Source organism: Erpetoichthys calabaricus, chromosome 3, assembly GCF_900747795.2.
Source record: "Erpetoichthys calabaricus chromosome 3, fErpCal1.3, whole genome shotgun sequence".
Taxonomy (NCBI): Eukaryota; Metazoa; Chordata; class Cladistia; order Polypteriformes; family Polypteridae; genus Erpetoichthys; species Erpetoichthys calabaricus.
Window position 1 is genome coordinate 81,417,237 of NC_041396.2, and position 26,451 is coordinate 81,443,687.

General features: G+C 37.3%; 1 protein-coding gene across 4 annotated transcripts in view; it reads right to left on the reverse strand.

Annotated features, from left to right (window-relative positions):
• igfn1.3 (immunoglobulin like and fibronectin type III domain containing 1, tandem duplicate 3) overlaps positions 1 to 26,451 on the reverse strand; it is a 113,783-nt gene that overhangs the window by 29,919 nt on the left and 57,413 nt on the right. For 2 of the 4 annotated variants that reach the window (XM_051925464.1, XM_028798805.2), the window contains 7 exons: positions 26,051 to 26,323; positions 20,318 to 21,517; positions 15,843 to 15,967; positions 12,227 to 12,368; positions 9,574 to 9,870; positions 5,770 to 6,069; positions 1,264 to 1,437 (listed from right to left, as the gene is read on the reverse strand). In XM_051925464.1, coding sequence (XP_051781424.1) covers positions 1,264 to 1,437; positions 5,770 to 6,069; positions 9,574 to 9,870; positions 12,227 to 12,368; positions 15,843 to 15,967; positions 20,318 to 21,517; positions 26,051 to 26,323 — 2,511 coding nt within the window. The remainder of the gene's footprint in view (positions 1 to 1,263; positions 1,438 to 5,769; positions 6,070 to 9,573; positions 9,871 to 12,226; positions 12,369 to 15,842; positions 15,968 to 20,317; positions 21,518 to 26,050; positions 26,324 to 26,451) is intronic. The other 2 variants (XM_051925463.1, XM_051925465.1) reach the window with 2 other exon arrangements.

Sequence of the window (26,451 nt, forward strand, 5' to 3'; positions counted from 1 at the left end):
TTTGGGGATTATCAATCTCAATTTAATTATATTTAGTAAAAGTTTGGTGAATAGCCTATTATTTTCAAAATTTTCTAAATTCCACTGTGAAATGATAGAAAACTAGAGGGCATTTGCAGAACAAGGACAGAATACAAGTTTCTACAATGAATCTTGTACCTTATGTCAGGGTGACATTGAAATTGTCAGCAGTTTGAATTTGAAGAGAACATGACAGATGTGAGGTTTTGAACTGAAACAGTTTTTAATATACTATAGTTTTCAATAGTAAAACTATAATCATGTTTACTACTTTTGCAATGAGGTCCACTCACCAAAAGTTTTTCAAAATGTTTTAGCATTTTTCATTTCTGGTTGTCCACTTATACTTATATTTATATTCATTTGACATCTGTAGATTTTGCTGTACTTTACTGTAGTGCAGCATCCCCGTTTCTTTGTATTTATGAAGCATTTTTCTCTTCTTATCAATCTGATGGACTGTTGTCACATCCTGGGCTAGTTTCTGCCTTTTGGCAGTGGCTTTGATTCCCCATTACCTTAAATTGTGTTGAGTGGGCTTAAGAATATTAGGTCATTTATTTGTTGTCTGTTCTTGATGCCAATCATTCTTATTATTTTTTTGTAATTATTTCTTTGATTTTGATACTAATTACCTTTCTTGTATCCCAGGGTGATGTATACTGTTAAGAGCATCAGATAAAATAAAGACTGATTGATTGATCTTGTTCACCTGCTAGGCAAGCACACATGCTGCAATGTGGTCATATTGTTATGGGCTTTAGAGCTCTAGAGGTACCTTGCATGCTCCAGATAGACTGGCACAAGTCTCCTTCAAAGTATTTAACAGCACAAATTCTCATATAGTAAACTATTGAGATCCCATTCATCTTTGGCAAAGACAGAAAGCCCAGGGGCAGTCCAGGAAATGTTCCCCATTCACATCGTACAACGAGAATTAGGATTATAATAAACCTAGGGGAACCAATCTCATTTAAACCTTACATATCCCAGAGTGTATTTACTGTAACATTCTTTTCTTTCACATTTCAATGTGAAAATACCATTTACATTCTTTAATACTATAGCATGTACCATCTCCAGTGATCTTAACCTACTGAACAATTAGAACAAACATCATCTATGGTATGTGTCAAGATCTAGAAACTTGTTTGTAAGAATAAGGATCTGGCAAGAATTAAATTTACAATGGATGAGTAATGCAAAGGCATTAACGTCCATAACTTTAATCAACATACTAACCTTTCAGTGGCTCATTTGAGACAGGCGTCCACAGATTACTCCCCTTTTTTCGTTTCTCCACCACATAGCCAGCAATACGAGAGCCCCCTGTGTTGTGTGGTGCTCCCCAGGAAAGTGCAATGGCTTTGCTGGAAGCACTTACAATTTTTGGAGGTGCAGGAGGTCCAGGAAAGGCTAATGAAGAAAAGCAGAAGATGAGCAGCATTTTTTAATCGCCTGTTTTAATTATTAACAGAAGTCTGTTAATTACTTGCAATCAGAATCTTTCTGTTTAGCTTAGTTCATTGATATTTACAAGTATTTGGTGAGCATTATAAATATCTGAACTAGATACCTGTAGGCCCATAACATAGTTTATGCAAGGGAGCTTTAACATGAAAATTAACTCATTATGCCAAGGAAGCTAAAATAAATCCTTGGATATTCTTGAGCTCATACTAGCTTTATGTTAGAAGGTCCAACAATTCCAATACATTTTTTTGGCTGTAGAAAGTTGCTACGGACTTAAAATTTAAACTGATTTAATAGACATTAAGGAAGACTTTAATGTTTTTATTTTTTGTTCTTGTTCAGTGGCTCATGTCAACTCTGAAGGTACTTGGATCTTTTAGTATCTTTTAGAATTGATCACCCAGAAAATTTTCTTCTGTAAATTCTGTGGTATTCCTCCATTTTCATTCCTGTCGCCTACAACTAGCTGTCAGAATAATAGACTAAGGCAACATTTTTTGGTTAAATGTAATCTGTTTGTACATTTGTGATCAATAATACCTCCTAGAAATTCATAATTTGACTTCTTTACACATTAAGAAATTAGTATATTTGGTAAATGACTATTTAGGGATAGAATTGATTGATTTCTTGCTGAATTGAGGAAGATGCAGAAACCTCCTGATGTAAGGCATGGTACTATCTTATAAATAAACATCTACTTGTGGAAGTGTGTGAGTCTGTCAGACAAGCCCAGAAGTGAGAGGTGGAGTCGGAGTAAAGGTTCCACCTCCAAGGATACACAAGCGAGGCCAGCACTTCGGCAAAGTGAAACCTCTGAAGAAAGAGTAGCGGCTAATACAGAAGTGAGGCGAGCACATCTGCAAAACGGTATCCCTTTTACTTTGCTTCCCGCCACTAATACACAAGTGAGGCGAGCACACCAGCATAGGGAAACCTCTGAAGAAAGACAAGTTGCTTAGCCGCTGATGCACAAAAGATGCAAGCATGTCGGCACTGCGAAACCTCCTAGGAGAGAGATGCCCAAAGTAGTTCCTTTCATTTACCTGACATCTCTACATTTCATTTTTTTTTTCTGCCGATTTCAATAGTTTCTAGGACCCCATGCTTTTTACAGAAAGGGCTTACATGGCTAGTCTTCTTATATAATATGTTACCGTGGCTGTCCATTTATCTGTCCAGGATTTTAAATCACCCGTAGCTCGCAAAGCGTTTGACCTATTGACCTGAAATTTGATACACATATACAACGTGACATCTACTATCCACTTTCGGGGTGATGATTGACCTCCAAGGTTATTCCTCTTTTTATTTTTATTTTATTTTATTGTAGAATCAACTCTCATCAGCTCGCAGCAGGGCGGCCATGTGGCACATGCGTACAGGCTCTGTTCTCATCCCTACCACCTTCGCCATCACTTCCCCTACCTCTTCATATCTTAAATTGTTCTTGAGGCAGATTGAAGACTTAAGTGCCAGCTTAAGTGAAAATTTTATTTTAATAATTGCAACACAAAAACTGACTTAATCAGTTTTAACCCGTAAAGATGCCGACGAAAGAAGAGAAGAAGCGGGCGGCTGGGGTCAAGAAAAGAAGAGCTGCTCAGGAAGCAGCAAGCGCATCAACCTGTGAGCAAATGAATGCTAAACATACAGAGAAAGAGGATGAAAACTATAAGTCAAGTGTATTTACTGCACGATATCGTGCAGTCCGCCATTACTGGTTATTAAATAATTATTATTCACAATTTTATGACCAAATCAGAATTAACAGGGGCTACAGGGGAAGAGTTATGAGTAAAAATTAAAAGAGCTGTGCCTTTTCCGTTTAAGTAAAAAGAGATTAAGAGAAGACATGATTGAAGTATTTAAACCTCTGCTCCTTAGGGACAAGCTGACAGAGATGGGAGTAGATCCATACCTCTTAAAGACAGACCTCAGTATGTGCGTCTTGGGAACTGCACGTCTGACATTGTGGAGCAGCAACACAGGAGCGCCACAGGGGACTGTACTTTCTCCGGTCCTGTTCAGCCTATATACATCGGACTTCCAATACAGCTCGGAGTCCTGCCATGTGCAAAAGTTCGCTGACGACACTGCTATCGTGGGCTGCATCAGGAGTGGGCAGGAGGAGGAGTATAGGGACCTAATCAATGACTTTGTTAAATGGTGCGACTCAAACCACCTACACCTGAACACCAGCAAAACCAAGGAGCTGGTGGTGGATTTTAGGAGGCCCAGACCCCTCATGGACCCCGTGATCATCAGAGGTGACTGTGTGCAGAGGGTGCAGACCTATAAATACCTGGGAGTGCAACTGGATGATAAATTAGACTGGACTGCCAACACTGATGCTCTGTGTAAGAAAGGACAGAGCCGGTTATACTTCCTTAGAAGGCTGGCGTCCTTCAACATCTGCAATAAGATGCTGCAGATGTTCTATCAGACGGTTGTAGCGAGCACCCTCTTCTACGCGGTGGTGTGCTGGGGAGGCAGCATTAAGAAGAAAGACGCCTCACGCCTGGACAAACTTGTGAGGAAGGCAGGCTCTATTGTTGGCATGGAGCTGGTCAGTTTGACATCTGTGGCACAGTGATGGGCGCTAAAGGTTCCTATCAATTATGGAGAATCCACCGCATCCACTAAACAGTGTCATCTCCAGACAGAAGAGCAGCTTCAGCGACAGACTGCTGTCAATGTCCTGCTCCACTGACAGACTGAGGATATCGTTCCTCCCCAAAACTATGCGACTCTTCAATTCCACCCGGGGGGGGGGGGGGGGGGGGGTAAACATTAACATCATACAAAGTTATTGTCAGTTTTTACCTGCATTATTATCAATCTTTAATTTAATATTGTTTTTTTTTTTTGTATCAGTATGCTGCTGCTGGAGTATGTGAATTTCCCCTTGGGATTAATAAAGTATCTATCTATCTATCTATCTATCTATCTATCTATCTATCTATCTATCTATCTATCTATCTATCTATCTATCTATCTATCTATCTATCTATCTAAAATTATGAAGAGAATTACTTCAGTGGATCAAGACTGTTACTTTAAAATGAGTTAAGCCAGACCACAGGGACACAGTTGATAAATTTCACATAAACATCAAGACGTTTTTCTTCACACAGAGAACCATAAACACATGGAATAAGTTATCAAGTAGTGTAGTAGTCAGTAGAACTTAAGAGACTTTCAAAATTCAACTTTATGTTATTTTGGAAGAATTAACTGAATAGGACTGGCAAGCTTTGCTGGGCTGAATGGCCTGGATTGTACTAATGTTCTAACAGACATGTAAATTGAGGCCACTCCATGTAAAGGTCATTGTATGGGTGGCATTTGTCAATTGCATGGCATTATGTATCATTTTCCATTGAATATTCTTTAGTATTGCATGACACATTCACAATCCACAATTGCCATTATGTGGATACCAACATAGCTAAGGATTGTCACATTCAAGAACTTGGAGTATTTAACAAATAAAAAAGTGATCACAATAAAGAACCCAAAATACTTACCTGAAACTATTATATAAAACACATTTAACATTTAAAGCAGTTGACAGGTATGAGTGGAAGAAGTGGCCTTTTTACTTGACTTGATTCATGATGATGATGATAATAAGGAAGTCTGTAATAGCTACATAAAATATGTATGCTAATGTTGGCCATCCATTTTTTAGGATTCAAGGATGAACTGCATTTCCAGACAGTTTGATTGCTTAAAAGGTTGATAATCTTTGTGAGGCTGGGACATTCAAGTTAAAACTAGTTTAACATCACTCTATGACAGCTGCATAGAAGAAACTGTAAAAGCTCTGTGAAATTGGCAGACTTCTGTTTTTGTAACATCTCCTGGGGTGAATAGCTCTGATTCCCATTTTTCTTCCTTTGTATGGCACATCTTAGGTATATCTGGATAGTGCTGCTGTATTGATTTATCTTTTTCAGACTTGGCCAACAATGGCATTCCTGTCTTCCTGTCATTACCTGAGGGTCTTCTGTGAAAGCCACTGATGCCAGCATGACTATGACATAAATGGATGCTGTGCCAGTATTCATGGAGTCTAGGGTTCAAATATGGGTTTGTTCAAAGGTTTACTGGTGATTGTGAGATTTTCAAGTTGGGTTAATGGGTCACTGTTGTTGATTGGTGCACAGGCATTGTTTCTTTAGGCTCTGTACCAGTCAAACCAGTTATATACATGACTGCATTAAGTAAGCATGTTGCTTAGAAAGCAAAGGAAAATGAAAAGCAACAAACCTTTTGTTCCTGCAGTTATGTCCTCAGTCTCCAGGAAGTCACTGACACCCTCTGAATTAACAGCTCGAATTCTGAAGCAGTATTTCTTGCCATGATCAACTTTGTCACTGGTGAAGGTGGTGGTGCTACCAGGGACTTCACCTACTTTAACCCATGTGTTTCTTCCTACTTGCTGCCGCTCTACAGTATAACTGTTGATGGGCTGTCCTCCATCATCCCTTGGGGGTCTCCACTTGATCTGGATGCAACTGGCGGAGTTTTCCAAGACTTCAACAGGGCCCTGAGGTGACAATGGCTTATCTAAAAAAAAAAATATATATATATATATATATAGGTAACAATGACACCGATACGAGGCATAAAATTTTGACAAGTAACGTGTACCTAATGAATGAGGTTTTGATTGGAAAACCTGTGTTACCTGTCAGTTATTTAATTCTATGAATTTGTAGTTAAGTACATTTATGGTAGGTCCAACTTGTGAAAATCCTTTTCACTTTGGATGGTTTTATTGAAGATAAAGATGAATTATTGGTCTCAAGAGTCTCATATTCATCCCTTGATTTTCCCTTTATTTAACCTGTCAGTCTTCACTAATTACATTTAGAAATTAAACAAATTCCAGCTTGTAGAGCAAGATTTAAAAAATGCACACAAAATGTTAATTTGGAAAAGATGCAAATGTTGGATAATGACAGCTCCTGTGCAAATTATTTTGTGTTTCCTCTCCTGTTTCTAATTTGCCATACAGTCATAGGTGCCGGAAGACAATTTAAGTAAATGGTATTAAAATTGTGTCGTCTTAAAACATTTTAATTAATAATAAGCTTGTTTTGTATAAATATATTTTGCCATCTACTTTATTTACATTCCACACCTCACACACACACACATGCACACACACACACACACAGGTAAAGTGCATTTAGCTATACAGATTAACAATTTAAAGTTTTTATACAATTCAACAAAATGTGCAACTGTAAAATCACATGTAGGGTCTTTTGTTCTCATATGATTTCATCACAGGGCTCATCATTTCTCTCAAGAACAGACTACCAGTATTCATGACCCATCTACCAAAAATAATAAGTGCTCAAGAGTGTTATGGATAAATACAATAAGTGCTTCAACTTCCAACAGCATCACTGGATGCAAACAATTTTAAAAGACTAAACACACAAAAGTAGTGAAAACTTCCCAGCTTTATTATGAAAAACCATTGTGTATAGCATCCCACTCACAGTTGGTTGTACCACCCAGTGTTGACTGAATAGGCAGTGTTTCCCACCACACTAATTTAGATAAGCAGCCTAGGAGGCAGACACCAGGAATTCTGCGTTGTGGCAAGATCATTATTATTACATTTAACATCATGTTTTTCATACAGTGTGTCCTGTTGGCCGCAGATGTTCCAACATCCTGCATTAGATACTAGTTTTTGAGAAAGTGGTTATATGCCTTTGATCAGTGATGATGTTGTTTTCATTTTCTATTTTATTGTTTCTTTTTGATAATTAACCTAACTTATGTTCAAGGTTGATTCCTGCCTTACATCTGACACTTCCTGATTCATCTCGGCCTCCCACAACCCAAAAGCAAATGTGGATTAAGCAGCTCAACATGGCTAGATAACATTATTGTTTGTAACTCCAGTATGAAATGTAATAAAAGTATATGCCAACAGATGGTTGTGATTAGATAAAAATGCTGACACATTATTTTAACAGATTATGCAAAATAAAACGTTTACTTCTTTTCTTGTCGTTTTAACTAATACCATCTGGTAGCAGTTTTATTCAACTGTAAATTATTTTGAATCATCTTTAATACTGTTCCTATTGTGGTGTTTGGCTAGAGGGTCACCCAAACCCTTTCCCACACCTGTGCATAAAAGCCTTTTAATCCTTCATAATTTGAATTAGCTTTATAACAAATAAGGCATACATTTTAAAGTAAGAGTTGATAATTAATAAAAAAAATTAACTTTGGTTATTAGCTGTGATAATATTTTATTTTAATTGTTGTTATAGTGTAACTAGGGTTAATTATGTACTGATGCCTTATATGTCTTACTATCTTTATGTTGAGCCATAGGGGGAAGGGCCTCCTAACACTGCACCTGGAGGCATGCTTCCTGTCATTTATAAGTCATCAAAAACTGCATTACTTCACGTCAGTTGGATTGTTTTTGTTAGGTTCAGTTTTGAATTTTGTTACTGTAAATTCTTTTTTATTGGTGTATATAATGCTCTGAATTTATGTGCATTTTTGCTTTACTGTTATTTTTAAATTATTACATTTTATATCTTTAGTAATTAATGTTTGTAAATATGTGGTGTAACTTTAAGTGTGCTTCCATTTCATGTAATTTGTAGTTTGAGCCCCAGGAGGGAGGCCCTGCCTGATGTCACCACTGCTGAGGCCTCCCACTGGCTATTTAAGGCCAGAGAAGAGGACGCTCAGGTCATTGTGTTTGTTGGAGGAGTTCATGTGTGAGTATTATAATTTCGTTGGATTTACTGGTCTTGCTGATTTTTTTTTTGCTTTGTTCTGTAGATTGTTGGTCTTGGATTGCTTTTTTAAAGCCAATCCTTTTTGGCATCTTTTTCTCTTTTGAGTGTTTTTTTTTTTTATTAATAAAACTTTATTTATAAAAGTTACAAGCCATAGGTTTACAGTTGATCACTCTCTTGTGGGTGTTTTTGATATATTTTGAAAAATATCTTGTTATATTGACAGTTTCCCATGTTTGGGGCTTCCTAGACCAAAAGTCTTCAGTTAATAGTTGGTGAATGGTTGCATCTGGGTGCGTTTCTTTTTGGCAGGTTGGTGAAAAGTACTGGCCTTTCTTTATGGTCAGTTTAATAGGCCTCAAACCCCTTTTTGTAGTGTTCCAGACTCCCATTCACAACAGTTAGTGGACGTTGGCTGTATTGAGTATGTAGATTTTTGCATTTCAGACTTATGTTGGTTACTTAAAGTTTGCCTTTTTGGTTAACCTATTTTGTTTATCTTCTTCTTGTTTTCTGTTTAAATTAAGTTATGAGTGAATGCAATTTTAAATATAATACAACATTGTTTTTGTCTTTGTTTACCAGGTCTCCTTCCTCCTGTTCCTAAGTTCTGAATATGAATCCTTTTACATTTTTTTGGGGGGGTAAGTAGGGCTGGGCGACTTATTGAATTTTTGGTTTTGATTTGCGATTTATGAAAAATCAATATATAAAACTTGATCATTGTGATTTTCCACATTCTTATGGACATTAAATAAAATCCACAAAGCTTCCATTACTCTTTCTAAGTATGACTATGTCAATGGCAATGATAAGCATGACAAAAAAAGAGTGAGCATCAGAAGAGGAAGCATTTATAACAGGTAGAGTTAGCTCTGCAGTTTACAGACTGTTAGGGTTTACCCAGGATGACAGTTCAAGCAGTACAACAGCTAAAGATATAGCACAATATAAAGTTTATCTGATCTAATCTAATCTAATTACTGCACATGAAAAGGCCATCCAGGCATACCTGCAACATTCCCTCCTGTCTCCAAAAAAGATTCTAAACATGCTCAGCAGCTTACTGAGATTAAATATTTAAGAACATAGCCAAATCTTGACTGTATATTCTGTTAAGTTACCTCAGCAGCAATTCTAAGAAAAATCTGAACATATCACACTTAATATAGGCCCAGTATATACATTGATGTATCAACAAAATTATTTATAAAGAATGACATTTGCTATTGATGCCATAACAGCAAGTATCAAAGGCTGACTAGGCCTTAACTTGGAGACTACTTACCAAGGACTATCAGCTTTGTTGCAACCTCTGCAGTTCCACTGTCATTTTTAAGCTTAAGCTTGATGTCTCCACTATCTTTACGCTGGCACTTTCCAATCAGCAAGCGGCTATGGCTGGGACCTTTCTCAATATGCATTCGATGGTCCTCTGCTAGCTCATCTCCGTCTTTGTACCAGGACACCTTCATAGGTGCTCGCCCTTGGAATGGTACTTTGATGACAGCATTCTGGCCTGCTTTCACCACCACTGGCACTTTTGAGAGCTTCTCCATTTCTTCTGCATCAATTTCTGGAGGATCTAGAAAGCCAGCAATACCCATTTAATTGAAGATGAATGTGTAAGGGATTGCCCAAAATACAAGTACATAACTATCAGAAATGTAGTAAGATTCTTTATCAATTTGTATACAGATAAACAACAAGTGACCATATCAAATATCTTGATTTTCTGGAAATGTCTATAATTATAACAATAATAATTAATTACATTTATAAAGCGCTTTTGTGACTACTCAAAGTGCATTACATAGACAATTGGGAGCTACTTCAGCCATTCCCAATATGCAGCACCCAACTGAATGATGCAACATCAACCATTTTTGCACCAGCACACTCAGCACACATTAGCTATTAGGTGGTGAAAGGGTGACAGAGATAGTTAGCCAATAAAGGATAAGAGATAATTAGGGGGTCAGAAACACCAAACCATGGACGGCAATTTACCCAGGACATCGAGTAACAATCTACTCTGTTCAAAGGATTTTTTATGACCTATCACCATTTGATATCTTTGCCTGGGCCTCTTCCACTTAAATAATTGCAAACATAAACATACAGAGTAAGAGACAGACAAGATGTCAAAGAAGAGACAAGGTCAAAACAGCAGAGGTTTGAACAAATTTAAGAAGGCTGTTGTGAAAATAAACAAAATTCTATATAAGTCTTCAAACAGAAGAGTATATTGAGATTACATGGATATGCGAAATCTATGAAATAGTAGACAATATAAATCTTTTTTATACACTCTATTAACACTAGAATTACCAGAGCCTACGAAAAAACTCGTAGATCCAGCCCACCTTAAATCCGTTCGCACCTCTCCTCCAGCGCCTTTTGTCCTCTAAATGTGCCGATAAAGACAAGTTGCAAGCAGCCGGCTATTCCATCCCCCCACCGACTTAGAACGTGCATGAACTTCTCCCAGCTCATGCCTTGATTGATTATCTGGGAGTGAAGTGGAGTTTTAGAGTGGAAATAATAGATCGTTATTTGGAACACACGCATTTCATGTGTGTTCCATTTCTACAGTAATCTGTGTAAACACATTTTTAAAACAGAAACGTTTTTCATATTTTAGTAGTAAATGACAAAATGTAGGCATAAACTATATAATGTATGAAGCCTGAAGTCCAAAGATCAAGTAAACACTTTCACAAAAGGTTCAAGGAAAAGACAACAGCTTCCGTGGCGAAGTGGTAAGATTTGCTGACTTGTAATCAAGAGTCTCCAGTTTGATCCCGACAGTCAGTGAGTCAGAATTTGTTAAAAAATTAATGGAAGAGCAGGATATTATCTATTTTACAAAGTCAAGGCAACAGTAGTTTCTAAAGGCAAAGGTAAAGCACACAGCCATGATTATTGTGCACTATACGTCTTCCAAGAATGATGTTAACTTATTTTTGTCTTGCTTTCAGAACCTCTTGAAGATCTCTTCCACTCTAGGGCACTATATCACTACTCTTTACTCTTTATATTTATGGTCATTTTAATACACTGGATTAAATCAATTTGGGAATCACAAAATTAACACTGTACTGCAACCATTACATGGCAGGCAGATAAACAAGAGCTGTATTTGGGGGTGGCAAGTGGGGGACTGCCCCAGGTCCCATGCCTAAGGGGGCCCCGCTTTTGAGGTCCACGTGTCCCGTTCGAGCGGATTTGTCAAGTTATATTCTCCAGTATGCATATATTTGAGATGCTTCTAAGAGGAACCCTTTTAAAATCCCTCTTCAAGGTCAAATTCCATACATTTATGTCTTTGAAAACATTCCATAGTCCAAATATTAATACACAAAAAATCATGTATTGCTAATGATAACTGGCTGACATGACATCAACGTGAGTTATGACTATGACATCCTGCATATTGAGACTCAGAGTATACTTGCAATTTGGGTACCTTTCTAGAAGAGGCTCTGCTAATTTCCGCATGACACTGCATCGCATTTTGCACTGTCGTGGTATTGTCATGAATTATGAATTGCACTTTTTTAATAGATTATATCATTATATTTTGATAAAGTCCACGGGTTATCTTGCAAAAATTTAGCTGAATGCTGTAATGAGAAAATCTGGTGTATGTTAACATTATATTTATTAAATTTGCATGCAAATCTATACAGTCCACACAGGATTTGACGTAACCGGCCCCGTGTGGGGTTGGTCAGCCCTAGGCCCCGCACACCCCTAAAGCTGCCTCTGCAGATAAATGTTCATATCAACTGCTTATTCATTTCTTGATCTCAATCCTGTTGAAACAATTAATCCATTAAATATTTTTGGGTTCTGATCTTGCTTTTACCTTTAACAAATCACTCCTCCTCAGACTACATTTTTCAACCCTCATAAGACAATATACAACACAAACTAACCTTCCACAACCACATAGGATTCTGATTTGTGGCCATCTGCTTCAAAGCGGTATTTCCCAGCATCAGAGTCTTGAACATTAGATAGTATGAGTTTATGGTTGCAGCCATCTTTATATATTGCTAGACCATCCCTAGACTGCAGCTGTAGGTAAAAGAAGATATAAAAATTATATAGATATAAAAGGAGGCTTCTTTGTTTAATTTCTATTTTACCTCTTCTGCACTTCAGTCTGGCAAACTTTAATTTCTGCCTAGATTGAAGGCTAGGAGAGAAGTTTTGAGTTAAATGCAGGAAATGTTTAATCAATCAAAGTAACATAGGTAGAGATGGAAATGGATTGTAAATCTTTATAAATTTTATGTCTCGCATCATTTGCTTATATAGAAATAAATGCTCCCTTATTCATTTTCATCTATTTACTGCATATGATGCATTGGTTGAGTCTCAGTAATTTTGCTTTTTTTTGGAATGCTGGCATTCATACCTTATGATAGTCCAAAATAAACACTCTGCTAGCATTACAAAAATAGATAATAAAGCATCCATCCTTCTATTTTTGGACCAGTACAGAGTAAGGAAGCTTCTCAGTACAGACATGGTCAAAAGCCTGCCCTGAATGTGTCGCTAGTTTATCTTGGGCCACTCCCCACACTCACTCATATCTGACCGATATAGAGTCACCCATCATCCTAAAGAGATCATATTTAGAACTGAATAGGAGACTAGGATGCCTGAAGAAAAACCCCACTTAGGGACAGCAAATGCAACCCCAAAAAATGTGTAATTCACATTTGTTCTTTTTTCTTTTTTGGACCTTTCTAGTTTGCAAATGTATTGGAGATACTCTAATATTAATCAGGGAACTTTGTTTTTAGCGTCAGAGAAAAATTTGTGCCAAAAAGCTCTCTGGACCCTGGATGTTTACCAAAATACAATTTGAACTCATGATTTGCAATTAACAAAGCACAGTGAGTATTCAATCTATAGAATTAGTTTGTCACTATGGCTTTAAGTGAGAGTAATTAACCTCAATTTTAACCCTAGATGTACCCAAAATAGTGGTGAAATTTCCAAAAAACATAACAGGCAAGAACACAATTGCCACATGTCTCCTCTAAAAAGACATGCTTTGGATTTTCTAAGTATACGCAGTAAAGGGATTGGAAGGACCTCAGGAGGCTTATTGCGTCACATCAGAACATGAATAACACTTCAGCAATTTGTTATCCTAAAAAAAATTGTTTCAAGTGGCCTAATTGCTTGTCTTCATGTAGCTGGATGTTCAGCCTGATGCATCACACCACAAATAACAGCATGATGATGCCAAGAGTGATGGCTACTTGAAGGCTGTCACAACTATTGAGAAGGAATACAATCACAGAGAACAGCAAATTTTCTGAAATGGTGTCACAATGTCTATGTCATCTTCAGTGATACGTTCTGTTTCTGAGCAAAAAGAACTCCAGATTCCCCTGTGGTGATGATGCAGACTATGCTGTGTGGCGAGTGGCTGGAGGTTGTAGCCAGCTGGGGTGCCCAGGAGGACTGGAGGAGGGCTTGCGCCTCCTCCAGACCACGAGGGGGCGACCACCCTGGTGGCTTTGGGGACCACGGGAACAGAGCTTAGAAGCTCAACCCTATAGGGGCCCCAATGCCTATGGAGCTCTGGCCCTCAGCACTTCCGCCACACCCAGAAGTGCTGGGGGGAAGAAGATCAGGGACACCCAGAGTGCTTCTGGGTGCACAGCTGGTACTTCCACCACACTGGAGAGTGCCGGCAGAAGCTAATCGGGAGGCACCTGGAGCACGTCCAGTTATGTATAAAAGGGGCCGCCTCCCTCCATTCAATGGCTGGAGTCTGGAGTGTAAATGACAAAGTCTTGGTGGAGAGGAGTGGAGGCGGACCTGAGAAAGGTATTTGGAAAAGGCCTGGACTTTGGGGGAGTACTGGGGTTGTGTGTGGCACTTTATTGTTGTAAATATTGTAAATAAACATGTTTTGGGTGTACTAACAATGTCTGCCTGTCTCTGTCCAGGCCGTGTTCCACAGCTGTTATCAATAAAGTATTATATAATGGTTTGAAGTTGTTAGCCACTATTTGCCACTCATTGGCCCATATTATTATGCAAATATTATGAAATTCCAAATATACATAAGAGTTGCTTGTAGTAAAGTTGTTATGGTTCTGTCTCTGTACAGGCATTCATCTTGCTGTAAATATATAACATGATTTAGGAAACGGTTCAGTTTCCAGGCTAGGGTATTTTTATTAAAAAAAAATATATATATATAAAAAAAAGTTCATACTGTTAATGCCTATCAAGAAATACAAATACTCCGATCAGACACAACATTAAAAGAACCTGCCTCAAGCCACCAAAACAGCTCTGATCTGCTGAGGCATGGACTCCACAAGACCTCTGAAAATGTCCTGTGTTAACTGGCACCAAGACATTAGCAGCAGAGCTTTTAGATCCTGTAAGTTGCAAGGTAGCGTCTCCATGGATCAAACTATTTTTTCCAGCACATCCCATTGATTCTCAATTGGATTGGGATCTGAGGAAATCATTCCTGAACATTTTTTGTCATGTGGCATAGTGCTGAAAGAGGCCAATGCCATCAGGGAATAGCATTGCCATGAAGAGGTATATGGGGTCTGAAAGAATCTTTAGGTTGATAGTACATGTCAAAGTAACATCTACATAAATGCCAGGATCCAATCTTCCCAGAAGAACATTGGCCATTTATTTTCTTAGTGAATCCTGCTGCCATCTTTTCCCTAGGTAGACAACACACACACACACACACACCTGGCAATCCACATGATCTAAAAGAAATTGTGATTCCTCAAACCAAACGATTGCTCCATGGTCCAGTACTGACATTCACATGCCCAATGTAGGTGCTTTTGGCAGTGGACAGGGGTCAGAATGTGCTATGCAGACCCATACATGGCAAGCTGCAATGCACTGTGTGTTCTGAAACGTTTCTGTTATGGCCAGCAAGTTTTTCAGCAGCATGTGCTACAGTAGCCATTCTGTGGGATCAGACCAAGTGTGCTAATCACTGCATATGTGGAACACCCTACCAGACCTGCTGTTTTGGAGATGCTCTGACCCAGTAGTCTAGCTATCACAATTTGGCTCTTGTCAGAGTCGCTCAGATCCTTACACTTGCCTATTTTTCCTTTCTCCAGCACATCACCTTCAAGAACTGACTGTTCACTTGCTACCTAATATTACATATCCCAATATAGGTGCCATTATATTGAGAAAATCAATGTTATTCAATTAAGCTCTCTGTGTGGTTTTAAAGTTGTGGCTGATCAGTGTATATGGCTTTCAGAGATTATCCTAGCAAAATGACACCTTTTATTGGCTAACTAGAAAGATTACAATATGCAAGCTTTCGAGGCAACTCAGGCCCCTTCTAAGGGGCTTGAGTTGCCTCGAAAGCTTGCATATTGTAATCTTTCTAGTTAGCCAATAAAAGGTGTCATTTTGCTTGGCTTTTCTCTACATTCATAATGGCTAACACGGTACAACACCCTAGTACTACAGAGATTATCCTAAAAAACTGCTGTCATTTTCATAATTTTGATCAATTTTACATACCTTCACACCATCTTTAAACCACATGCCTTCTGTTTGGTCACTGCTTAATTTGCAAACAAGTTCTGCAGAGTGGCCCTTTCGTGCTTGAACATCCATCAGGCCGCTAACAAAATGAGCACCTAAATCTAGAGAGACGAGGAAGGAGAGTTCAGCAGTTTGGATTTTCTTCCACGTTGTTTTAGACACAGCCTACCAGTGCAGACACAGCAAGCGTTTTTCAAGCTTTGTTCAGGCATAAACAAACTACAAATATCAAAGTGTGTTTCCACTGCATCTTAACAATATGCATACAGGTTTAATTTAGTATAGTTATAAAAAGCATGGAGATAATTTTTGTATCAAATTACAATTACTGAGATTGTGGAACCTCATATCACGCAGATTATATCATGACAACAGGCAAACATAAGTGTATAATAAACCTGACAGGCAATGAAAAGAATTTCTTATGCAGAGTTCAGTGCTGAGTTAATTTCTATGCAAACAGTTTTATGAGTTGTACGACATAAAGTTAGAAGATAAACACAAACAGTATATAAAGGAGTGGGTGTGTATGTTATGTAGATTTCCTGATTATCTATGAATTGGCTCAGCATTGACTGACAATACATATATGAGAACTGTAACTGTACTCCTTTACCTATAATCTGGATTTGAATGTATTTATATATTACAATCTAAAACTATGTATTAACTATTTTTACTCCAACAGTAAACACTTACTTCAAACAATTTTTCTAAAATATATCTAAATTTCATTTTCAGTTTGGTCAGAACTGGTTTGAGGACTGTGTCCAGTCTATGTTTAATTTCATGTGTTTTGTTTTTCCCCAGTCTCTTACTTTCAATTGTATCTCGAGTCTGTGGGAACTCTTCTCAAATTAAGATTCTGAGGTGAGGAAGCCATTAAGGCCACAATTACCAGAGAGGCCTAGAAAAGACTCCTGTGTATCATGCTGCTTTTCTGTGGCATTAGTTAGCATTTGCTTCTATAACTACAGTTCCTTCTCTCCCAGAGTAGATCTTTGGAAGAATTCTTAAAGAAATTTCTCTTGTTGAGATTATGTGGTTTGACTTTCAACTTTGATTTAGTTTATGTGTTGGGAGAATTTGTTTTTTGGATTCTTGTAAAATGTTTTCAGCTTCTACTTTACCTTTTATGTGTGACTTGATTTAACGCTTTTGGATTTCATCTTGAGCTTTCTTTTTTAATTACATACTTTCTTTGAGTTTACTATGAGGGATGTTCAAAGTTTCCACATTTTTTTTAACTCTATTTATTAAGAATTTCAAAAACAAATTATGAGCATTTTCTACATAGTCACCTTCCTTTGTGATGCAATTTTCCCAGAGACATACCAACTTTTTAATGCCCAATTACTACTCCTCCTGCCTTCACCGTTATCTACAAAAATAGAAAAGTGCGGAAACGTTTTGAATGTCCCTCATATTTTAATCTTTGTCATTTAAAACTTTCCCTCCTTTCTATGTTTGTGTTGCTGCTTGGTTTTCATTCAGTTGATTTATTGTCTTATCTTTCATTTTCTCATTATTTCACCAGTTCCACTTTGTTAAAATTGAGATGTTGTTCCTTTCTGGGTAATACATATATATAAACTAATGAGTCTATTAGTATTTTTTTGTTTAGAAGTGTTTTTAAGATTTCAGCCTTCCTCTTAGAAATTGGTCATGATCATTATCACTGCATTTTTTAACAGATTATACTTTAAACTGTCAATACCACAAGTATCACTTTTAAAATCAATATGAACATACTAATAGATTTAGGAAATTCATTACCAAGGATATTATGAATTATAACAATCTTCATGTGCATTAAATATTAACTACAGCAAAGTCATTTGCATTATTGTTGTTAGTGTACGATTTATACCATCCACTTACTCATCTTGCTTAATCAGTCTATAATGAACATCAACTACTGGTGAAGGGATGGGATATAGCATGTGATTTGGAATGACACATGAAAACTTCAGTTCTAATAACTTCTGAAAATGATGCATATTTAATATATGTATTTTTCTGACAAAACAGAATTCTGTTTTTTTGGTTTAAATTTTGTAAATATTTCTAAATGTGGTATGCAGTAAATAATGGTCCACATTACAGCAGTGAACTCTCTTAAAGTTAATGTGAAACAGCATTGTTATTATAACACATTCAATTTCCATTAACACATCTAAACCTTTCAATTGACTCAGTACTAATTGTATATTTTCATTGCAAGGATAACCAAATGATAAGGTAAAATTTTGGTCTGCCTAAGACAAGTATCAAAGAAACCCAACATGTTGCTTTGAGTGTTGAGCAGTTGCCGAGTAGTTCTTCCTCTGACTTGGTCATCTAAGAATGTCTGCACGCAGCACTCCCATAAATTGTCTTGGTTTGTGCATCAAATGGTGGCTAATGCTCCGATGTGTAAACCCAAGGCTGGAAGTTCAGTTCCAACTGTTAAACTGCTGTGTGACTGTCAGCAATTACTTGGTTATGCTCTTATCATATGGACTCAGTTCTCTTCTCTGCTTGGGAAGTTCCCCCGAGATGGATAATATTAATAATTATAATAATTTGTGTTTTAATCTTGCCAGTGTCAAGTCTATATGAAACTTATATGCACTACTGCATTTAGAAAACACCCACATCCTATTACAGTTTTATATAGTCGCAGTAGTGAGAAGTCAAGCAAAATTACACCTTTTATTGGCTAACTAAAAAGTTACTATAGTTGCTTGACTTCTCACTACATTCATAATGGCTAACACGGTACAACACCCTAGTACTACAGATACACTCGTAGTAATAAGAAGTGCATAATAAGAAATAATAAGAAGTGCCAAATAAATTTTACTAAAAATGTCCTCCTTGATATAACACCAGAGTAATAAATGTACCCCTGTAAACTATATCAGGGATCATGGAACATTATGAGTTGTTTTATACCGTGGTTATACCATGGCACTAAATTTCCATTTCTTTTCAAATATGCTATGTTGTTTTATCATGATATAGTGCTGTAATAAGCCACAGACATACAGATTCACCATAACATATATAATATGGTTTGTTTTTGAGTTTTTCATGAGGTCTTTTACAAGCTGGTGATTTGAGCAGATGTCACATTACGTGACATGTAGTTATGGGGTCAGATTTGCAGACTGCAGTTGCTGATTTGTCACCAGACCATGTCAATTTAAATAACCGAAAATAGCTGCCCATGTCACATTTACTGACTGAGTGCTAATCTTCTAACACATCCCTTTTTCTTATAGCCAATAACATGCTGCCTGATGGAGCTGACACTTTATGAAGGGCTAACAGCTATGTTGAGTTTCAATCTCTTTTTTAATTTGTTCCATTCTGTCATGTTATGTAAAACATGAGACATCAGATAGGAAAACTTCTCTTCTGTTTTATGATGTCCAAAACACCAGTATTCTTTATTCCTCATTGCTGCTTTATATGCAATGTACTTCCTGATTAGCACTCATCGGTTGTCAGATCTCATGCACACAGGTCCTGCCCCAATGACTGAAGACAAGATCAAACCTCTTTGATTGCATTGTAGCAAGCCTGAATAACACACAGTACACTATTCTCCAGCAATCTAAAATAACACCATGCTGCAAAAAAATCATTAATATTTCTATGCATTTTGCCACTCTATGGTAACTCATCAATATTGCATGAGTGGGGTGAAATACTAAAGTAGTTTTAGAACAAACTGAAATTGAACCATACGTTGAATCAACTGATAGTGATGACAATATGAATTAGTCATCAGGTGTTGAGACAGATAGTGAAACTGATGTATATGGCACTGTGTGACTGAACCACTGTGATTTTACCAGTGAATGTTCACTATGGTACAAGTAGGTGGGTAGCAAAAATGCAAAATGACTGCGGGCTAATAGAAGGACAGGAAAGACGTTAGCCCCTTAAGCACTATTCACAATGTAGCAACTATTCGTGTCAGGGAAACGTAGAAATTTCTAAGCCTTGTGATGTGGTAGTTTACAATAACATAACGGGCACATTGATCATGCAGATGAGGAACTGACATTCCACCCTTTCTTGCCGAAGCAAAAGAAAAAATAGTATAAGAACAATGAGCAAAGAAACATGCTTCTACTTGCTGTACACTGTTGACTGTCATTTTATAGGGAACTGGCCGAGTTCATTCTCACTTCAAATCCCCTTTAAATTCCCAAGTTATGATCAGACATAATGCACAGCAAGTATCGAATTTAAATGTTTAAATGCAAGCTGCTTCCTTTAACATTTTAAAATAATCATGCTTTTGTTAATTTTTTTTCACACAAATGAAACATCCACTAAATGACAAACACACAACTAGAGGACAAATGCAACTGTCTACTTTTGAATTTGGCTCTTTTAAGATTAAAATCATAACATATTCAGTTTGTTGTGGCTTCCATGCACAGGTTATATCATACCAGCAGGGGATTCCTCGATCAGTAGCTTCCGTCCTGAACGTTTCTTTTTCCTGTTTTGGTCTTCTGTAAGTCCAGTGACATTTGGGCTTGATTTAATGCAATTTCGTCCAAGTCCAGAGTTAGCAGAATTATCATATCCTAGGGACTGTGTACTAGGACCAATAATATCTTTGCCTGTCCCCAAATCATTCTGCGATTGTCCATTTACATCTCCTGATTTTCCTGTCAAGCTTTCTGATACGCCTTTTCTATTAGCATCACTATCTGTCACAGAGGATTTTTCTAGAATAATGGGACTCCTTTTTTCACCCTCACTAAGACTTTTGTTTTCACTTAAGTTTTCACCATGTCCATCTTCAATCCTTCCATGTTCACCTGAATTGTTTACAAGACCTGATTTTTGATTCAATAATCCGCTTAGATCTTTGTTCCCATCATTGCCAGATTCTTTTCCAAGACCTGCCTTTTGATTCAGTAATCCACTTAGATCTTTGTTCCCATCATTGCCAGATTTGTTTCCAACACCTGCCTTTTGATTCAGTAATCCACTTAGTTCTTTGTTCCCATCATCGCCAGAATTGTTTCCAAGACCTGCCTTTTGATTCAGTAAGCCACTTTGTTCTTTGTGCTCATCACCTTGCTGTTCAGTTGCACCATGTTTCTCCTCCTGACCTACTTTTTTTGACAGCGATAACCCTAACCCATCATATCCTAAATTCACATTTCTACCATGGCCTTCATTTGCATCACATAAAATACCATCAAGTCCATATTGGCTGTCTCCTGCACTGCTACTGACAACATCAGAGTACCCAAAGCTTCCTTTTCCTCCTCTTGAATCATGTAATCCTGTGAGGTTTTCTTTACTTCCTTCTAAATTTGTTCTAATTTCTTTCTTATCTCCTCCAAGGGTCCCAATAACTTTCTGTCCAGATGTTGAATCATTTAAGTTGCTTTCTGAGCTACTTCCCTGAAACCTATTAAGGGTATCTTTCCCAAATCCATCATCAAATCCATTAACAATTACTTGATCTTGCCCTAAGCCATCATAATTCTGAATTCCCGACTCTCTGTTCAGAGTTCCTTTTTTTGCCCGATTTTGGCCTTTGCCTTGTTGGCCCTGCTCTTGATTTTCACCTACATCTGTGACTTTCCTGGGTTTTCTTTTGGCTCGAGAAGCTGGATCATCACTTTCTTCAACTTATATAGTAGTTTGATAGGAGTGCAACACAGAAGTATGGGAAAGGGAAGAGGCAGAGAGAAAGAGAGAGAGATGGAGAAGGGACATGATGAAGATGAGACAACATGGTCATGAAAAGCAGGGATACAAGCAGCGGTTGAACATAGGATATCTAATAAAATGAAAAAGGGTCAGGGATAACCTTAAGGGAGCAGAACATTTAGTACTAAAATAATCTGTACATGAAAAAGATGAAGAAACACAGAGAAACTATATATATATATATATATACACATACATTATACATGTAATATATATACATTATATATTACATTTCTTTATTTCTAGCAAAAACTAATTTAAAAAGGTTTTCATTATTTCCATGAACACCCAGTGAAGAAGCATGGCAGAGTACAATAATTAACTCAGACTCAAATTGGCCATCTTGATAGGAGAAAGTGATAGCAATGGTTAGGTACTGTAAATATTAGTTAAACTTAACAATCTACCCTATGCATGTATGCCAAAGAACTGAGACTAAGTGGCCACTTTACAATGTGTCTACCCAATGTTATTGACTACTCAACCAATTAAAGCATGATATACGTGGACACAAATATTTAAAACAGGTAGCCAGAAACCTTAGGGACAATGTGTGCAAAATTTAGATAATGAATGGACTTTATATACAATACTGTTGTGAATGCTAAACATGCCACCATGTGTATTTTATCAGAAGCAACTGTGCCTGTGTGTTCAAGAATGGTCCAACAACACAGAAAACAGCCAGATTAATGAAAGAGGTCAATGAATCTTTCACTTCTGAATATAAAATTAATAATAATTTACAAACAGTGTTGTATGACAGTGAGTGCCTGAATTGAGTTCTGCCTGTGTCAACACAAAGCATGGTGTACTTGTAGTAAGAACATAAACACCAAGCAGTAAAAGGCTGGAAAATGAATGCTGGTTTCTCTGAAATAACTCTGATGAGAGGGCATGGGTATGGTTAAAATGCTATGAGTGATGTTTCAAATAGACCAGTGGTAACGGAGCAATGATGAGAGGTATACTTTCATGGCACAACTATGATTCTCAGATGATATAAACATTAAACATTTTTTAAGAGGTCTGATTTTAATTTTAAATATGGTTTAAATTGTGGAGAAATCAAATCTAGTTTTATTTTTTCTTTAAGCTTTGTTAATTGTATTAATGTTATATTTCCAATTTTACTACAACACCATTTTACTTTCTAGCAGACTCCTCCATTTTGTTTAACTGTTACTACAATGAACCAACCTTTTACTAGGGGGTATGCTACCAGAAGATGAACATTGTGACATCATTAGTACAACAGGATAAAGGTTGGTGTCAAGCACTGAACACCCAAGATTGTGGACACTGAACAAAATACTGAGCTACTGTGATTTTTGTATAAACAAAATATTACTGTAAAGTCTTATTGCATCAAAATTCTGAATATGAATTTTTAGCAAGCTTTAGTGCTTTGGTGCGTGGTTGACAGTATGATTATGGCATGTTTGCTTGATGGTTATGATTTATCTTTGTCTAAACAAAATTACTTTTGGTTTGACTTTAGTTATCCTGATTTTTTTTTTTCCATCTCTTGATCCTTAAAGAGTATTTTTTTGCCCTTTTGGAATCATGGTATAGCAGGTACACACTGAAAACCCATATACAAGTAGGAAAAAGTTCAAGTGGAGTAAGATATCTAAAAATTGTTGCCACAAATTCATGTTATAAGCTATCATAATCCTGGAATGGTTTCAGGATCCTCAGAATGAATAAAGTTCAAAGCAATGGCTTCCCCAGTCACCAGCTCTCAATCCAATTGATCATATTTGGAGTGAGATAGAGCTATCTGACGTAAACTAATTTGCAAAAACATTGGTTAAATTAAAGTTGACAAAGGCCATCATCTTTGTGCCACACTTGCAAGACTTTATTGCATTTGTGGTGACTCTTTGGGATTTTACAAATTTTTGCAAATATATTAAAAAGAAAAAAACTGAAATATCACATTGGAACAACTGTTCAGAACTTTTACTCAGTACTTCGTTGAAGCCACTTTGGCAGGGTTTACAGCCTGAAGTCCTTCACTCACATGGATTTGGGAATTTTCAGCCATTATTCTCTTAAGACCCTTTCAAGCCCTCTCAGGTTGGATGGAGACTGTCAGAGGACAGCTATTTTCAGGTCTATCCACAGATGTTTGATTAGGTTTAAGTCTGGGCTTTGACTAAGCCACTCAATAACACTCACAGAGTTGTTCCCAAGGCACTCCTGGGTTGTCTTTGCTATTTGTTTAGGACCATTGTCCTGTTGGAAGGTGAACCTCTAATACAGTCTGAGGTCCTGGAACAGGATATCTCCATGCTTTGCTCCATTTAGTTTTCCTAAACCCTGCCTAGTCTCCCAGTCCCTGCTTCTGAAAAACAACCCCAGATCATGATTCTGCCACCATCATGCTTAACTGTAAGAATGCTATTGTACAGGTGATGAGTGGTGCATGGTTTCCTCCAGACATCATACTAATTTTGTTTAATCTGTCCAGAGAATCCTGTTTCTCATAGTCTGAGAGTCCTTTAGATGCCTTTTTAGGTGTACTGTATTTTATTGAGGAGAGGCTTCTTTCTGGTCAAAAAACCCAGATCAGTGGAGCACTGCACTGCAGGTTATCTTTCTGGAAGTTTCTCCCATCTCCACACAGATTCTCAGGAGTGCACCCAAAGTAACCATTGGTTCTTGGACACCCCTGTTACCATGGCCTTTCTTCCATTACTGCTCAGTACTGCTTGGGTGGTCAGCTCAAGTAAGAGTCATGACTGTTCCACACTACTACCATTTAAGAATTATGAAGGTGGCTGTGCTATTGGAAACCTTTAATTCAGGAATCTGTTTGTAGCCTTCTCTCTCTGTGTTTCTACAAAATCCTATCTCTAAGCTCTGTAGACAATTCTTTCAACCTCATGGTTTGGTTTTTGCTCTGATATACATTGTCTTCTGTAGGACCTTATATAACAGGTGTGTGCCTTTCCTAATCATGTCCAATCAAACGTATTGACCACAGGTGGACTCCAAAAAGATGTAGAAACATCTCAATGATGAGCAATAGAATGGATGTACCCGGGCCAAATTTCAAGTGTCATAGCAAAGAGTCTAAATACTTAAATGAATGTTATATTTCAGTTTTTATTACTGTTAACAAATGTGCTAACATTTCTAAAATCCTGTTCTCACTTTGTCTTTAAGTTATACTGAGTTTTGCTTGATGTGGGGAAAAAATGACTTTAAATGATCTTAGCACAAGGCTGCAAAATAAGAAAATGTGCAAAATAGTGAAAGCGTCTGAATACTCTCTGAATGCAGTCTTAATTAACATACCATGCCTTTAATGTATATTATAGTTAACACTTTGGATGTATGTTGAAATAAATGTAACTGTTCACAGGTTACACATGCTATGTGCACATTCAGTTCTAACATCCATCTCAGAAAGGTCATTGGCTGAAATTGTGCTTTTCTTTTACTTTCCTGAAATCGTAGGCTCAATACTGTAGTTTGCAAATCTGCATTTTTATAAAAACTTTACGAATTAAAGCTTTGTAGTAGAATGAATAAAGTATGAATGGTATCATGATAATGGTGACATTTCTGTACTGATAGAATTCATGCAATGGAGACTGAGAAGAAATAAAGGTGTACAGTGGTACTAAAAATAGTAAGAAAAGTGATGTAAAGTGTATAAAATATACAGTCAAGTTTAAGTAGTTCACATTTAGAAGGATCCAATGGCAGCAGCCCAACGACCTTAAAGTGCCGCTAATCTATTGGTTTCCATTGCCTGGCTTGCTTTATAGCAGTGGGGACTACAGCCATGCAAATGTAATTTTAACTTTTACAATTTCAGATATGAGTAACATCATGTTGTATAACATTTGACATACAGTAAGTCAATGAAGGTACTCTAGACACAAGATGGCTATTGAAACTGACACTCTGGTCTAAATATATGAATGTTCAAGTAATAAGGCTCAAGCATATTGTAAAAACTTTATGGTTTTTACCTTGTGCTTACTATAAAAAAATGCTCTCCAAGATGGATCTCAGGAAAGTGATCCCTCTAAAGTAGCTGTATCAATCTAACTACATGATTCATTGAAAGGTGATGCATTTCTTAAAAAATGTTAAGTATAACTTAAGTATCCTTACTGATAATTAAATATTGCAGAGGGTTTAAAAAAAGATTGGTTATTAACATTGAATCCCTTGAGCTGAAGTGTTCCTCTAGGTGGCCATTTTGGTCTTCAACACCCACACTGCTATGCTTCTCCACCACAGCATTATTTTAGCTTGCTTAGTAAATGGGAGTAATTGGTGTAGCTTTCTCCCATTGGCTAACCCTTTACCATTGTGCCACTCCAAATGGTGTACTTTCCAATTTAGAAGGACTCTTATATATGCAAATTACACTTACTGTGACCACCCCCTCCCCACCCCCCAGCATCCTTCATTTACAGGTAACTTACTTTCCACCATTAGCCAGGCACTAGATGAACGGATGCCTGCTGCCACTGAATAGATGCCTTTATCAACTGGCATGACATCCTTTACAATCAACCTGTGGGTGAGGCCATCTTCCGACACAGTGAATCCATACTTGTCTCCAGCCTCCAGGGTCTGGTTTTTGTACATCCATACAAGCTTGGGGAGAGGATGAGAAAGAGTCACCTCAAAAAAGGCATCCTCACGTTCCTTACAATGGACCTCCTTCATGGGGCTGGTGAAGTTAATTGGAATAACTGAAAGGTAAGCAGAAGTTTTGTTTTCATTATAGCAGTTCTTGACTTTAAAGAGATGCATGATGCTCCACTGTTATATTCCTAGCATTTTAATAAGTGGAGCACAGAATGACCTTAGAAGAACATAT